Here is a 13,894-nt window from a genome sequence, read left to right on the forward strand (position 1 = left end):
TTCCTGGCTCCTACACTCTAAATGCATTTACAGCTCTGAGCTACTGCAAAAGGAGAGCAATCTTCCAGTCAATGGTACTAAGCGCCGACTATCTCCGTTGGCTCCAACTACCTAAAAAAAAAAAAATGGAGCTAGCACTTACTATTTACCACACTTTAAATACCCTGTAGTGTCTAGTTTTTAAAACTGGTTTGATGAGATAAATTGAATTGGCCGAGTTCAAGGATATCCCAAATAAGACATGGGGGCAGGATAACCAGATGGTAAAGTTCTAACTTGAAGAATGCAAACCTCCCAAATGTGGCATTTGAGACCCAAAACACTACTTGTACTTATTGCCCAATAACTTGCAAAAAACCACTTGGTAGCAGTTTTGTTTTTCCCCATTAGCTTTTGTAGATGAGTAAGAGATTTTTTTCTTTTCACATTTTCAGCATATTTTTTTAGAATAATTAAAGCCCTTCTTGTTCTGAAAGAAAAAAAACCCAACATATAACTTGTGTGGGTTCACTAAACAAGACAGAAGAAATTTACAGCTAAACACGAGCACCAAAAAAGTGTTAACAGCCTGGGTCACAAAGGGTACAAAAATAAACAGCCTGCTCCTTAAGGAGTTAACTAAATAGGAGAGAATGATTACATCACTTCTCACAATAGGTATTTGTTTGGAATACTTAACAGATCTGTGACGGAACCGACCTGTACCCCGACTGGGTACTCCAGCCAAACGTTGCTTCCTTTGCCCCATGGCCACCGGGGCACCAGAGATTCACTGTCTGTGGCTAGCCAAAACTGAGCTACACAGTGGGGCTATCGTCCTGAAAAGGACAATACGCGATCATAGCCGAGAACACAGCTCTTCAGGAACCTCGGCCGCACTGTAGTATACGGAAGTATAGCAATACAGCGCTCCACCGCCCTGATAAGGGCAGCACCGAGGCTTACCTCAATAACAAGACAGAACTCGTAGTGAGGTAAAACAGGAACTCTCTTTATTTGGGAACACAGGGGTATTTAAGCAGTACAAGGGATTGAATTACATCCAATAGACACACAAGGGCATTACATCCAATAGACACACAAGGGAATTACATCCTGCCCTCCTTTGCATATGACTGAGTATTACCACTCAGCCCAGTGGGGGGTCTCTACTGTAGTCTGTGTAAGGGGGGAGGGGGCAGGACATGTGGCACCTGGACAGGGTAGCAAGCAAGGGGAACAAAATCACACACCATAATTACATATACTGGGAAATGCAGGTATCACAAACAATAACTATTACAGATGGTACCGATTAACCCGGGGCCGTCACAAGATCCACTTTAAGACGATTTACCTTTTTCCTTCTGAGGTGTCGGTCTTTAAATCGATAGGGAGCCGAACATTCTTTGAACGTATCATGTATGTTGTCAGCTGAGCTCCGCTAAAGGAAATATCAGATGACGTGTAACAGGTGAGAACATAATATTGGGAACATCATAACGGCACAATTACTTGAGAAGTGTTAATGCCGTATTTGCTCGATTATAAGACGACCCCCCAAAAGCTGAATATTAATTTAGGGGGTGAAAAAACCTGAATATAAGACGACCCTAAAGGAAAAAAGTTTTACCAGTGAAAGTTAATTCATGTAAACTATTTATTTATTTTTTTTAAACAAAAGCTATGATTGAGAAAAATATTTTGTTTTTATTGCCTTGTATTTTCCAACCTGCCCCCCCCAGTTATGCACATCTGCCCCAGAAATGCCTTATACCCCCTATATGCCACTGTGCCCCATCATATGCCTTTTGACCCCCCCCCTATGTGCCACTCTGCCTCCAGAAATGCCTTATACCCCTATATGCCACTCTGGCATTTAGGGGGTTAAAGGGCATATTATGGGGCAGAGTGGCATGTAGGGAGTGTGAATGTCGGCAAGAAATCTGACGACACCAGTTCAATGAGTTGAGTAAGCAAGAGCTTCTTTATTCAAGTGCGCACAGGGGAGAGTCCAGTTCGCAGACTTCTCTACCCCTCCTTAATTTTCTAACAATATATAGGCAAAGAAGCCCAAATAGTTATTAGCATATTGTCTAGCCATCTGTTGGTATATTTACTTTGATTTGCTGACACACACGGTTTAAAGAGGTCAAAAAAAAATACCCCCCCACCCCAGACATGTGAAATCTTTACTTACAGAAGGTCAAGAAAGGGACAACTTGTCCTTTGTCGTGGCGGACTCTGATTCTTTTGCAACAAGGCACTTAGAGCAAAGAAAACATACGAAAACATACCATATGTACACATTCTTCCGAGACACAAACAAGACATAAGTAAACTTAGAAATGAGGTAGACAGGTGATTGTAGTGTTATCTTATCTGCTATCAGAAGAATAAGCAATGATGTAAAGATCATTGTACTGACATCCAGAATCAGCAAAATTCTTCAACTTCCACAGTCCCCCCTTTTTATTCTTACGGACTCACTGTAAGAATCAATTTCTTCAGAGTCCAGTGGAGTTATAAGTTGGCCAATTCCATGAGCCTTGCTCCTTCTCATATTGATCTTCCAACATGTCACTGTACAAAGTCTCTAGGGGAAACTCATCAAGTGGGAAGTCATCATCATATTTCTCCTCCTGTATCTGTGGCATTGCTCTTGTTGGTCCGAGACATTTTTGAATAAGTGTTTTGCAACAAACAACAATTACATAGATACATACAAAAGCCACAAGCAACAAAAACATACCAGACATCAGCTTTGCTCCAAGTGAACCAAATAGTCCGCCCAGACCAAAAGGATCCCAAGTAGTCTCCCTAGATCTAAGTCTTTCCTGAAGTTCGCTCACCTTTTCCATATCATGTTCTATGGATACACTATTGTCTGCAATGTAAACACAACATTTATCTTTTAGAAGCGCATAAACCCCTCCCTTTAAAGCTAATATATAATCTAATGCCATTCTATTCTGCAAGGCAAGCATTCTTATTTGTCTTTGTTCATCATTTAGTTTCCTTATCGCAGCAGTAGTATGATTAAGCATATCATCAAGTACATCAGCTAAAGCATTAACTTTATCATATAATAGACCCACACCCACCATAGGGAATAAGGATCCCCAAAATTGTTCTTCCCAAAGTCCTGACTTAATGTGCGTCTTAGATACAGAGGAAACATCCAGATAATTTCTAACTCTACCTGCCGGTAAAGTATTATGCATTGTAACTGCGGGTACTATTCTTCCTAATAAACAACATCCTACCCAACCTAATGGCAATACTCTATAGGCCCATTTTCCACACAACCAATAAATCCCTACTTGCAGACTGTTTCCAAATGTTTGTAATGAGATGTGAGTTTTCTCACTAGATACCATCAGATTAGTAGTATAGGCATAAACTGCAAGAAATTGTGCGGCGACCCAATCACTGGTATTTCCGTACTCTGATTCCCAGATGTTATATCCTGTCATGTTTAACAATCTGGATAGGCAACCTACTTCTTTACGGGGAGCACTTCTAGACTCATTCCGCCTCATCCATAGGGTCCCACCCACTGGTCCTACATCCATTAATGGTATTCTCTCGGAACTAATAGGGGCACTAGTTCTACTTGTGCGGATAGTGTAGCTCCTATTAAAATTTATTCCAAAATCATCTCCTGTAAAAGGTATTCCTATCCAAGGGCTCTGCTGAGTATGCGGAATATATCCACAAACCCAACAAGGCTCCGAAACATTAGAAGCATTATACACCTTTCTCAACATTTCTACAAAGGTATTATCTTTTTCCCAAGGAGAAGCGTGCAAAACACGTTTAATTTGTGAATGTATCTTATTCTCTGCTATATTTTTAGTAAGTTCTGATCTGAACACCTGAAAAGGACTGAAAGGAAAAAAGAAAAAAATAGCAAATACATTTAGTATAAAACAAGTAATGATAATATACTCAAACATTTTTTGCATCTCCTGATGACCTCATTCTTCATATCTTCACGAGGGGCTCTTGCCAATCTCGTTTTATGTTGGTCAACCAGCTGGGATTATTGTGCCCGATGGAATGGTTAACTTTAACAATTTAAGATGAATCCACGGTGTAATTTTAGCTACCTTTACAGCTGTTTTAGTGATCAGTAGTACTTGGTATGGACCTTTCCATCTGGGCTGAAGAGTCTTTTTCCATTGGAAATGCTTTACCAGGACGTAATCACCTGGTCGGATTTGATGAATTGTTTTTTCGTCCTCAGTGTTCGTGCGCACAGCAGCAACCTGGGATTTAAATTGCTCAAGAGATTGTATTAGTTTTTTACAATACATTTCGATTGTGCCATCAGTTAGAGCATGATCATGTCTTAGTAACTCTAGAGTATTAGCAGCTATCATGGGTCGACCCATTATGAGTTCATGAGGAGAACATTTTAATAGCTGAGTGTCGGGCATTTCTTATTGACATTAAGGCTTTAGGTAATGCATCTGGCCATTTTAAACCTGTCTCGGCACATATCTTGCTAATCTTATTCTTTAAGGTGCCGTTAGCGCGTTCTACTTTTCCTGCGCTTTGTGGATGGTAGGGACAATGTAAATGGTACAATGTAAATGGTACATAATTCCTAGCCTATGTGCTATCTCTTGCACTATTTCAGCAGTAAAATGATCAGAGTATATATGCTGAGGAATTCCATACCTAGGAATGAACTCTTGTAGAAACTTTTCAACAACTGTTAGAGTGTCCGCATGTTGGCAAGGATAGGCTTCTATCCAGCGGGAATATGTACACACCACCACTAGTACATATTGATAATGTAGAGATTTAGGCATTTCAATAAAATTAATTTGCAAATTTTGGAAGTGTCCTCAAGGAAAGGGAGTCTTTCCACCTCGGCTGAACAGTGAGGTGTGAGAGCATTAGCTTCCACTTCTCCTTCTGATGTAACTACAGCATACCCAGTACAACGCCTGCTGTCAATATCCATAAATGAGGAACCATCTACAAAGTATTCGATATCAGGGTCAGTCAAAGGTCGCTCATACAATCAGTCGCAAGTAGTTTGTAATTGTTCTATCAAAATCACACAATCATGAGGAGGTCCCTCCTCTGGTTCTGGCAAAAGAGTGTCAGGATTTGACACTGTGCACCGGTGGACGGTGGCATTGGGTGTACCCTGCAAAACAATCTCGTATTTAGTCAGCCTACTATTAGTAAATTGTGTCAATCGACGGGTTAACAATGCACTCACTGCCTGAGGAACCATCACTTTCAGTTCCTGTCCCTGAACTATGGCCTGTGCTGATTCCAGTAAGGCAGCAGCCGCTGCCACAGCCCGCAAACAAGGGGTTAATCCAGCTGCCACAGAATCAAGTGGAGTGCTATAGTAGGCAAGGAGTCTCTGTCCCTCTCCGTGGCTCTGGGTTAGTATTCCAGAGGCATTACCCTGTGTTTCATGACAAAACAAAGTAAATGGCATATCATAGTTAGGGAGCCCAAGAGCAGGGGCACTCCACAAAGCCTCTTTTAACTGAAAGGATAAACCAATTCAGCATCGTCAGTATTAGGTTCAATAGAGCAAGCATCAGCAAATTGTTACTTGCAGATCTACAATTTCTATCCAAATGCCCTGGCTTGTTACAATTAAAACAAATAACATTCTAGTTTCCTTTCTAGAGGAAGATTGTCCGTTATCTCCCACTACATCAGACGGAGAGTTCTGTGAATAGAACTGTCTCTGACTTTCCATCAACATTCTCTGTTCTTTCTCTCTAACTTTTTCTTGACGTTCCTTATTCACTCCTTTTGCTTTTCAAAATGTTTAGCAGCTGCTATCATTTCAGAAAGCGGCTTCTCTTCCCATCCTAAAACATTATTAGTGACACCCTTATGGAAGTCTGGTAACAACCCTTTTACAAAACAAGATACAATCAACTGTCTTGCATTAACCTCTGGATCTGTCACACCACTGTGTCCTATTACAACTTTCGCTACTCTGTCAGCGAATTCACTTACTAATTCATTCTTTCCTTGCATTGTAGAGTTAATCTTTCCCCAGTCAGGTCGCTGTAGCCATGCAGTCTCACAAGCTTGTATTATACAATTTATTGTCTGCTGTCTCTCAGTACTCAATCTCTTAGTAAACAGTTCATTTGATCATGGTGTTACATCAGGAATTCTGTTATTAGCTTCAATTAACTGTTTTACTCTATGCGTCAGTCATAACCAAATCAAACAATTGCATAAAATCCTTTTTCCCTGGATCATAAGGAATAGACACACTACGTAATTCTTTACAAAACTGACCAACAATTTCAGGTCTGGGGAATCGATCTTTCAACAGCAATAATTCCCCTGGTGTCCATGAATGATGGACTGATAGAGGTACACGTCTCTCATCTCTAGCCCCCCCAGTCTCTCTCATGGGCATAGCATGGAAAAATGTATTTTCCTTAGCATCAGAATCTGAAGGAAGATCTAAATAGGGCTTTCTGGATCTAGTTCTACATGATGTTCCTGTGGGCTGAATATTGGACCTTGATATTTTAGGAAGATCAGGTTGCCTTTCTTGGTCTAGGGGTGAAATAGGAGCTGGTGGTAAAAATGGGACAAGCTCCAAAGAAAGTGGCAACTCTGCTTCTGGACCTGCAGGGTGTTGATTAGAACCAGGCATATTAGGGTCTGCTGGTTGAGGTCCATTATATGTGGGTGGGTCAAATAATTCTTGAGTCCATAGATCAGATGGATCTAAGGATGGATATAGCGAATTATGGACCTTAGGTGGTCCTGGGGTTACAGACACCTCCTGTGCTTTCTTAGAAGTCTCAACAGGTTGAGGTGTTTGAGCACCCTTTTGATTCTTAAAGTTACCTGCCGGACGGCAAGGATATTGGGAATTGGCAGAACAGGTGGGGTCTAGTAACTTCTGCTGTTTCTGTATTTTAACGTTGTCCCACCCTTCTTGATACCATTTCAAGAAAATCATTCTCTCATTCCTTTTCACATCACACATTTTCAAACATTCTTTCAAATTATCTAATACTTCTACATTCAAACTACCGCCAGCTGGCCAAACATAACGGCTTTCATTATCCTCTTCAGATATTCACTTCCAATGAGACATATATTTTCCTGCCTCCTTTCCATGTTTCCTTATCATATATTCTAAGGGCGTCCCCTTAGGCACATTTTTTGACAACAAACTCCCCATCTCCTCCGCTACAATAATCCGTGACTATGTACTTCAAAATATTTACACTAGTTCTCACCACTAGGTACTTTACAATAGCCCGTGATTATGTACTCAAATAGCTACACTAGTCTCTCACAACTAGGTACTTTACAATGGTCCCTGACCATGTAGTAAACAATAGTTACACTAGTCTCTCACAACTAGGTACTTTACAATGGTCCCTGACCATGTAGTAAACAATAGTTACACTAGTCTCTCACAACTAGGTACTTTACAATGGTCCCTGACCATGTAGTAAACAATAGTTACACTAGTCTCTCACAACTAGGTACTTTACAATGGTCCCTGACCATGTAGTAAACAATAGTTACACTAGTCTCTCACAACTAGGTACTTTACAATGGTCCCTGACCATGTAGTAAACAATAGTTCGAATTAAACAATTCAAGATCTTATAGGTCTTACTTACTCAACTCTGGATCCCGTCACCCGGATGGAATACCGAGGACGACCTTACCCTCATCCACCCAATAATTAAACTATAGGCATTTCAAAAGGTGCCTTACCTCTTTTTTATGGCCAAGGATTAGGTGGATCAAGGTTTAGTCCGCTCCTTCGGTTACCGCTTCCGAGACTGTTGGGATCCCGGACGAGCCCCCAAGTGTGAATGTCGGCAAGAAATCTGACGACACCAGTTCAATGAGTTGAGTAAGCAAGAGCTTCTTTATTCAAGTGCGCACAGGGGAGAGTCCAGTTCGCAGACTTCTCTACCCCTCCTTACTTTTCTAACAATATATAGGCAAAGAAGCCCAAATAGTTATTAGCATATTGTCTAGCCATCTGTTGGTATATTTACTTTGATTTGCTGACACACACGGTTTAAAGAGGTCAAAAAAAATACCCCCCCACCCCAGACATGTGAAATCTTTACTTACAGAAGGTCAATAAAGGGACAACTTGTCCTTTGTCGTGGCGGACTCTGATTCTTTTGCAACAAGGCACTTAGAGCAAAGAAAACATACGAAAACATACCATATGTACACATTCTTCCGAGACACAAACAAGACATAAGTAAACTTAGAAATGAGGTAGACAGGTGATTGTAGTGTTATCTTATCTGCTATCAGAAGAATAAGCAATGAGGTAAAGATCATTGTACTGACATCCAGAATCAGCAAAATTCTTCAACTTCCACAGGAGGTATAAGGAATTTCAGGAGGCAGATTGGCATAGAGGGTTAAAAAGCATTTCTGGAGGCAGAATGGCATTAAGGGGGTTAAAAGCGATTTCATAGAGCACTCTGCCTACAGAAACGCCTTATGCAAAGGGGGGGGTAGGGTGCATGATGTAGCTTGTATGAATGGTGTTTAGCCCACGTGAATCTCAACAACTAAACATCGGGCTGAAAAACTGCAGTGGAAAGCAGTTGCCTTTAAAGACGTTTGCAGCAAGTTTATAGCAAGGGAAGATATAGCTTGTTCCAGAGATTATGGGTGGCTCTGAAAAGAGACTTTGGTGGTGCTGGCTAATTGCCCTGCGGTTACCGATTACTGCACTCACTTGCTCTTGGCAGGTTTGTGGCTCTCTGTCTTCTTGGGCAAGAGGACCGCCTGGATGTTGGGTAGAACACCTCCCTGAGCAATGGTGACCCCGCCGAGCAGCTTATTGAGCTCCTCGTCGTTACGAACAGCGAGTTGCAGGTGGCGAGGAATGATACGGGTCTTTTTGTTGTCGCGTGCAGCGTTACCAGCCAACTCCAGTATCTCAGCAGTCAGATACTCCAACACCGCTGCCAGATACACGGGTGCGCCGGCGCCTACTCTCTCGGCATAATTACCCTTGCGAAGAAGCCTATGCACACGGCCGACAGGGAACTGCAGACCAGCACGGGAAGAACGCGTCTTCGCCTTAGCGCGAACCTTTCCACCTTGTTTTCCTCTGCCAGACATGCTTTCGCTCAACAACCGGCTAATCAATCAGTTAACTGTGAAGTTCCTTACGAAAAGAGGCCACTCACTTACCCTGCTATTTGTAGCTTCCCCCCGTGACGCTCATCGTCGCTGATTGGTTCCTTTTCAAAACAGCCAATCGGGTGGAAATAGTCTGAGACACCAATCGGTGTAGGCACTGCGGTTCATGGGCGGCCGCATCTTCTCACGTGACAACCTCATCGAATCGGACGCGAGACAGCAGAACGGCCTTATTTGCATGCGGTGCCTATAAAGGGAAGGGCCCGGCGCAGTAATTTCAGTGTTAATCACGTTCTCTTGAATTGCGTGCTGAAAAGAAAGTAGACGCGATGCCTGATCCAGCCAAATCTGCGCCTGCGCCGAAAAAAGGCTCTAAGAAAGCTGTTACGAAGACCCAGAAAAAAGATGGGAAGAAGCGCAAGAAGAGCAGAAAGGAAAGTTATGCGATTTATGTGTACAAGGTACTGAAGCAGGTGCATCCCGACACTGGCATTTCCTCCAAGGCCATGGGCATCATGAACTCGTTTGTCAATGACATCTTTGAGCGCATTGCCGGGGAAGCTTCACGGCTAGCCCACTACAACAAGCGCTCCACTATCACTTCTCGGGAGATTCAGACTGCTGTACGCCTCCTCCTTCCTGGAGAGCTGGCCAAGCACGCTGTGTCAGAGGGCACCAAGGCTGTTACGAAGTACACCAGCGCCAAGTAACGTTCTCGTTCTCTCACTTTTTAAACAAAGGCTCTTTTGAGAGCCACCCACATGGTCTGTCTCAGAGCTATGTAACTGATCTAGCGCTTTTGTCGGGGTCATGCTAGCTCTGGGAAGAGCATTGAAATGTGCTTCTCACTCCTCCAGGTTAGCTGGGGTATCCAGACTGCTTGGGAAGAGAAGCCCAAGGTGAAGGGGCTCCTGTGACGGCACCGACCTGTACTCTGACTGGGTATTCCAGCTAATCGCTGATTTCTCCTGCTGGGATGCCGGAGATTAACCCCTACACCGCCAGACAGAACCAGCGTTGCAGAGAGAAGGGGCTTCTTTACCACTGTGGCTAACCGAAGCTGAGCTACATCGTGGGTCTGTTGTCCTGAAAAGGACAATGCGTGATCCTGGCAGAGGACACAGCTCTTCAGGAACCTCGGTGGCGCTGTAGTATACGGGCTTTCCCCAATAATACATAAATGTCCTGCCCACGACACTACCGAGTTAGCACACGGACAGGATAACACATGAGCGGACTACAAAGGCATAATAAAATTCACCCACATACCGGGACATACAGAATACAGATAACTACCAGAGACGGCACCTATTAAACCTGGGCCGTCCCGGCCCCCATTCAAGCAAGCCCCGCGCAAGCCTTTGGTGGACACCAGCTGCCAATCCCAGCACATGTTCTGCAAACGGGCCCAACTCCCAGCACTCCGATCCTGCCAGTAGCTCAATCTATAAACAGACCCAGCCACTGTGAAGCTGGTTATTTCAAGGTGTGCATAGAAAAGCACGGGCAGACAAGGGAACAACATGATCATAGCCTAAGAGAGGGTGTGGGTGGCTCTGAAAAGAGCCGTTGGGTGTTTCAGGGTCACGAGTCAACAAGCTTAACCTCCGAAACCGTACAGAGTACGGCCTTGGCGTTTCAAGGCATACACCACGTCCATAGCGGTAACGGTTTTCCTCTTGGCATGCTCAGTATAAGTGACTGCGTCACGAATCACGTTCTCCAAAAACACTTTGAGCACACCGCGAGTCTCCTCATAAATCAGCCCAGATATACGCTTTACGCCTCCTCTGCGAGCCAAACGGCGGATAGCAGGCTTGGTGATACCCTGAATGTTATCCCGAAGCACCTTCCTGTGCCTCTTTGCGCCACCTTTCCCGAGTCCCTTACCTCCTTTGCCACGGCCAGACATGCTCTCGCTTACTCCACGAGTTCCACAGCACAATACTCGCTGACGGCCAGCCCGCTTTCTTTTATACGTACTTGACGGACCTGATAGGGAACCGCACCATGATGCCTCAAGGGGGCGTTGCTATTTGAATATATGCTTCACGTTGGTTGGCTGGAGAAGCTTCCAAGCGTGCCTCAGACACCGATTGGCTATTTAGGAATATCAAAGGAAACCGGATATGAAGAATTCAAACCAACCTCCTTTGCGCCACTCCCTACACCAATTCGAGCATTTAATTTAAATAAATTAAAAAAAGATAACGCTCCACACCGAAGTCTCTTGATCAAAGGCTGGCTTTTTCAAACCATCGTCCTAGCCTATGAAAAAGAGGGGCGTGATTAAGCGTATCCAATCACATTTACCGCTACTCTATAAAGGGGTTGAGTTGGCCACAGAATCGTTACAGTTACGTTGTATCCGTCGGTGAATCGTATCCGCACGCAGCAGCATGGCTCGCACCAAGCAGACAGCCCGTAAGTCCACCGGAGGAAAGGCTCCCCGGAAGCAGCTGGCGACCAAAGCTGCGAGGAAAAGCGCTCCAGCTACCGGGGGCGTGAAAAAGCCACATCGCTACCGCCCGGGCACCGTAGCTCTTAGGGAAATCCGCCGTTACCAGAAGTCTACGGAGTTGCTTATTCGAAAGCTGCCTTTCCAGCGGCTGGTCCGTGAGATTGCTCAAGACTTCAAAACCGATCTACGTTTCCAGAGTTCTGCTGTCATGGCTCTCCAGGAAGCCGGCGAGGCTTACCTGGTGGGGCTTTTCGAAGACACCAACTTGTGCGCTATTCACGCTAAGCGGGTTACTATCATGCCAAAAGACATTCAGCTGGCTCGCAGGATCAGAGGTGAACGTGCCTAAGTAAACGCGGTGTGGGCGAACGCGATCTCCCCACAGCCCCCACAAAGGCTCTTTTAAGAGCCACCACATTGTCACTCAAACGAGCTTGTGTTTCCCTTCGCATGCACGAAATTAACCCTGTTGTTCGCGCCCAAGCTTGAAACGTCTCACACAATTATCCCACTACCGAACGAGCCGTTGAGCGGCCGAGTCCCCGGCTGGGCATAACGAGTAACAGCAAAGCACAATCTTTAAGCCCGCCCCTTATCTCTATTCTGTTACGGACAGGGCTCCGAGCGAGAGCGCTGGCCGAATATGTCATTCTACGCACAAGTATGGGGCTAGGCTTTCAGCGGGAGGCCCACATAGCCGCGGCCGGGTGATTAAACGCTTTTTTCCTTTTTCGGAGGATATGATGGTTCTGAAAAGAACCTTTTGTGAAGAACTAAGTGGGAAAGCACACACCAGAGGCGCTCCAAAACCCATGCCCCCCCTCCTCATTTTTTCGGGGCTGCCTTTTTAGCCTTGGGCTTTGTGGGGCTTTTGCCTGCCTTGGGCTTTGCGGGGCTTTTGCTTGCCTTGGGCTTTGCGGGGCTTTTGGCAGCCTTGGGCTTTGCGGGGCTTTTGACTGCCTTGGGCTTTGTGACCTTCTTAGCTGGGCTTTTGCCAGCTTTCTTCGCCTTAACAACCTTAGGCTTCTTGGGACTCTTGGCAGCGGCCGACGGTTTCTTGATCTTTTTCGGGCTTTTCTTCACTCCTGCAGGGGCTTTCTTGGGCGACTTCTTAGGGGCTACTTTTTTAGGCTTTACGGGAGTTTCCTTCTTCTTTGTCTTCTCTTTGCTCTCTAGCTGCTTCTTGTTCAGCTTGAAAGAGCCAGAGGCACCGCTTCCTTCCAGCTGGATCAGGGTCTCTTTAGACACCAGACCCTTGAGAGCGAGCTTCAGGCGGCTGTTATTCTTTTCTACGTCGTAGCCGCCAGCAGCGAGTGCTTTTTTAAGAGCTGCGAGAGACACTCCGCTGCGCTCCTTGGACGCAGAGACTGCTTTCACAATCAGTTCGGAGACACTGGGACCGGACTTCACAGGACGGCTTTTTGCAGCTGCCGGCTTCTTCGGCTGTTTCTTCTTGGCAGAGGTTTCTGCCGGCGGAGGCGCCGGGGAAGGAGCTGTCTCGGCCATCTGAATGCTTGGATCGCGCCACGGAAGACTCGCAATCGCACGTAAACACGGGGTTAAACCGCCAGAAGTTTGGCTTTTATAAACGAGCTGCCGCACATTCATTGGTTCATGAGCGGTAGCCTGCGAGTCTATGATTGGACGCCGTTTCTGAAACCTCCCCATGCTGCAGGGGCATCACTGGATTTGCATTCAGGGGAAGAGGGGTGGGGTGGAAAGGAAAATATACTTACCGTTTGCGCGTAAACGTCTCATCACACTTCTAATTCAAAGCAGTTGAATTTCCTACACCAAGCAGCCCCCCCCCCCCCGAAAAAAATCAAAAACTGCCAGGGAACAGCACCCAAGGTGTGAAATAATAAATAAATAAAATAATGAATACAGATAATTAATAAAATAAATTATTTAATTTCACCTATTAAATATTAATTTACCCTTAAACTTAATCTATAAATTTATATAACCCAATTATTATTATATTAAGAATAGCCTAATATTTATACATTAAAGAATAACATAAAAAATTATGAATATTTTTAACTAATAATAATCAAATAATTTAAAATAAATTGCATTTCTACTGCTAGTGCCTGGCTGCCTGCCGGTCTTAGGACTTGTAGTTGACAACAGTTTACTTAGGGGTTATTTATTATTAACGTATTATATTATTTATTTATTATTCAAAATAATAAAGTAATTATTAAGATTAGGTTTTGTCTTATCAGGACGTTTTATGTGCGAGAGTGTGTTTGTGTGTATTAGCGCGTGAGCATACGTCAGCGAGGAAAGGGTTATGCGTGA

General features: G+C 44.4%; 4 protein-coding genes across 4 annotated transcripts; 2 read left to right on the forward strand and 2 right to left on the reverse strand.

Moving 5' to 3' along the window:
* Positions 1–8,715: 8,715 nt before the first annotated feature.
* On the reverse strand, positions 8,716–9,108 carry LOC149278962 (histone H2A type 2-B). Its single transcript, XM_089501598.1, has one exon. It carries the CDS (start codon positions 9,106–9,108, stop codon positions 8,716–8,718), a length of 393 nt encoding a protein of 130 aa, XP_089357724.1.
* A 350-nt stretch (positions 9,109–9,458) lies between these two features.
* On the forward strand, positions 9,459–9,839 carry LOC149278963 (histone H2B 1.1-like). Its single transcript, XM_089501543.1, has one exon. The coding sequence runs from the start codon at positions 9,459–9,461 to the stop codon at positions 9,837–9,839; it is 381 nt and encodes a 126-aa protein (XP_089357669.1).
* A 1,689-nt stretch (positions 9,840–11,528) lies between these two features.
* On the forward strand, positions 11,529–12,301 carry LOC149278964 (histone H3-like). Its single transcript, XM_089501580.1, has 2 exons — positions 11,529–11,925; positions 12,207–12,301. The coding sequence occupies exons 1-2, from the start codon at positions 11,529–11,531 to the stop codon at positions 12,299–12,301; spliced, it is 492 nt and encodes a 163-aa protein (XP_089357706.1).
* Positions 12,302–12,415: 114 nt separating this feature from the next.
* LOC149278965 (histone H1.5-like) lies at positions 12,416–13,096 on the reverse strand. The gene has a single exon (XM_089501557.1). It carries the CDS (start codon positions 13,094–13,096, stop codon positions 12,416–12,418), a length of 681 nt encoding a protein of 226 aa, XP_089357683.1.
* Positions 13,097–13,894: the final 798 nt, after the last annotated feature.

The sequence above is a fragment of the Sceloporus occidentalis genome, unplaced genomic scaffold, assembly GCF_023333645.1.
Source record: "Sceloporus occidentalis isolate IW3139 unplaced genomic scaffold, rSceOcc1.0.p SCAF_176, whole genome shotgun sequence".
NCBI lineage: Eukaryota > Metazoa > Chordata > Lepidosauria > Squamata > Phrynosomatidae > Sceloporus > Sceloporus occidentalis.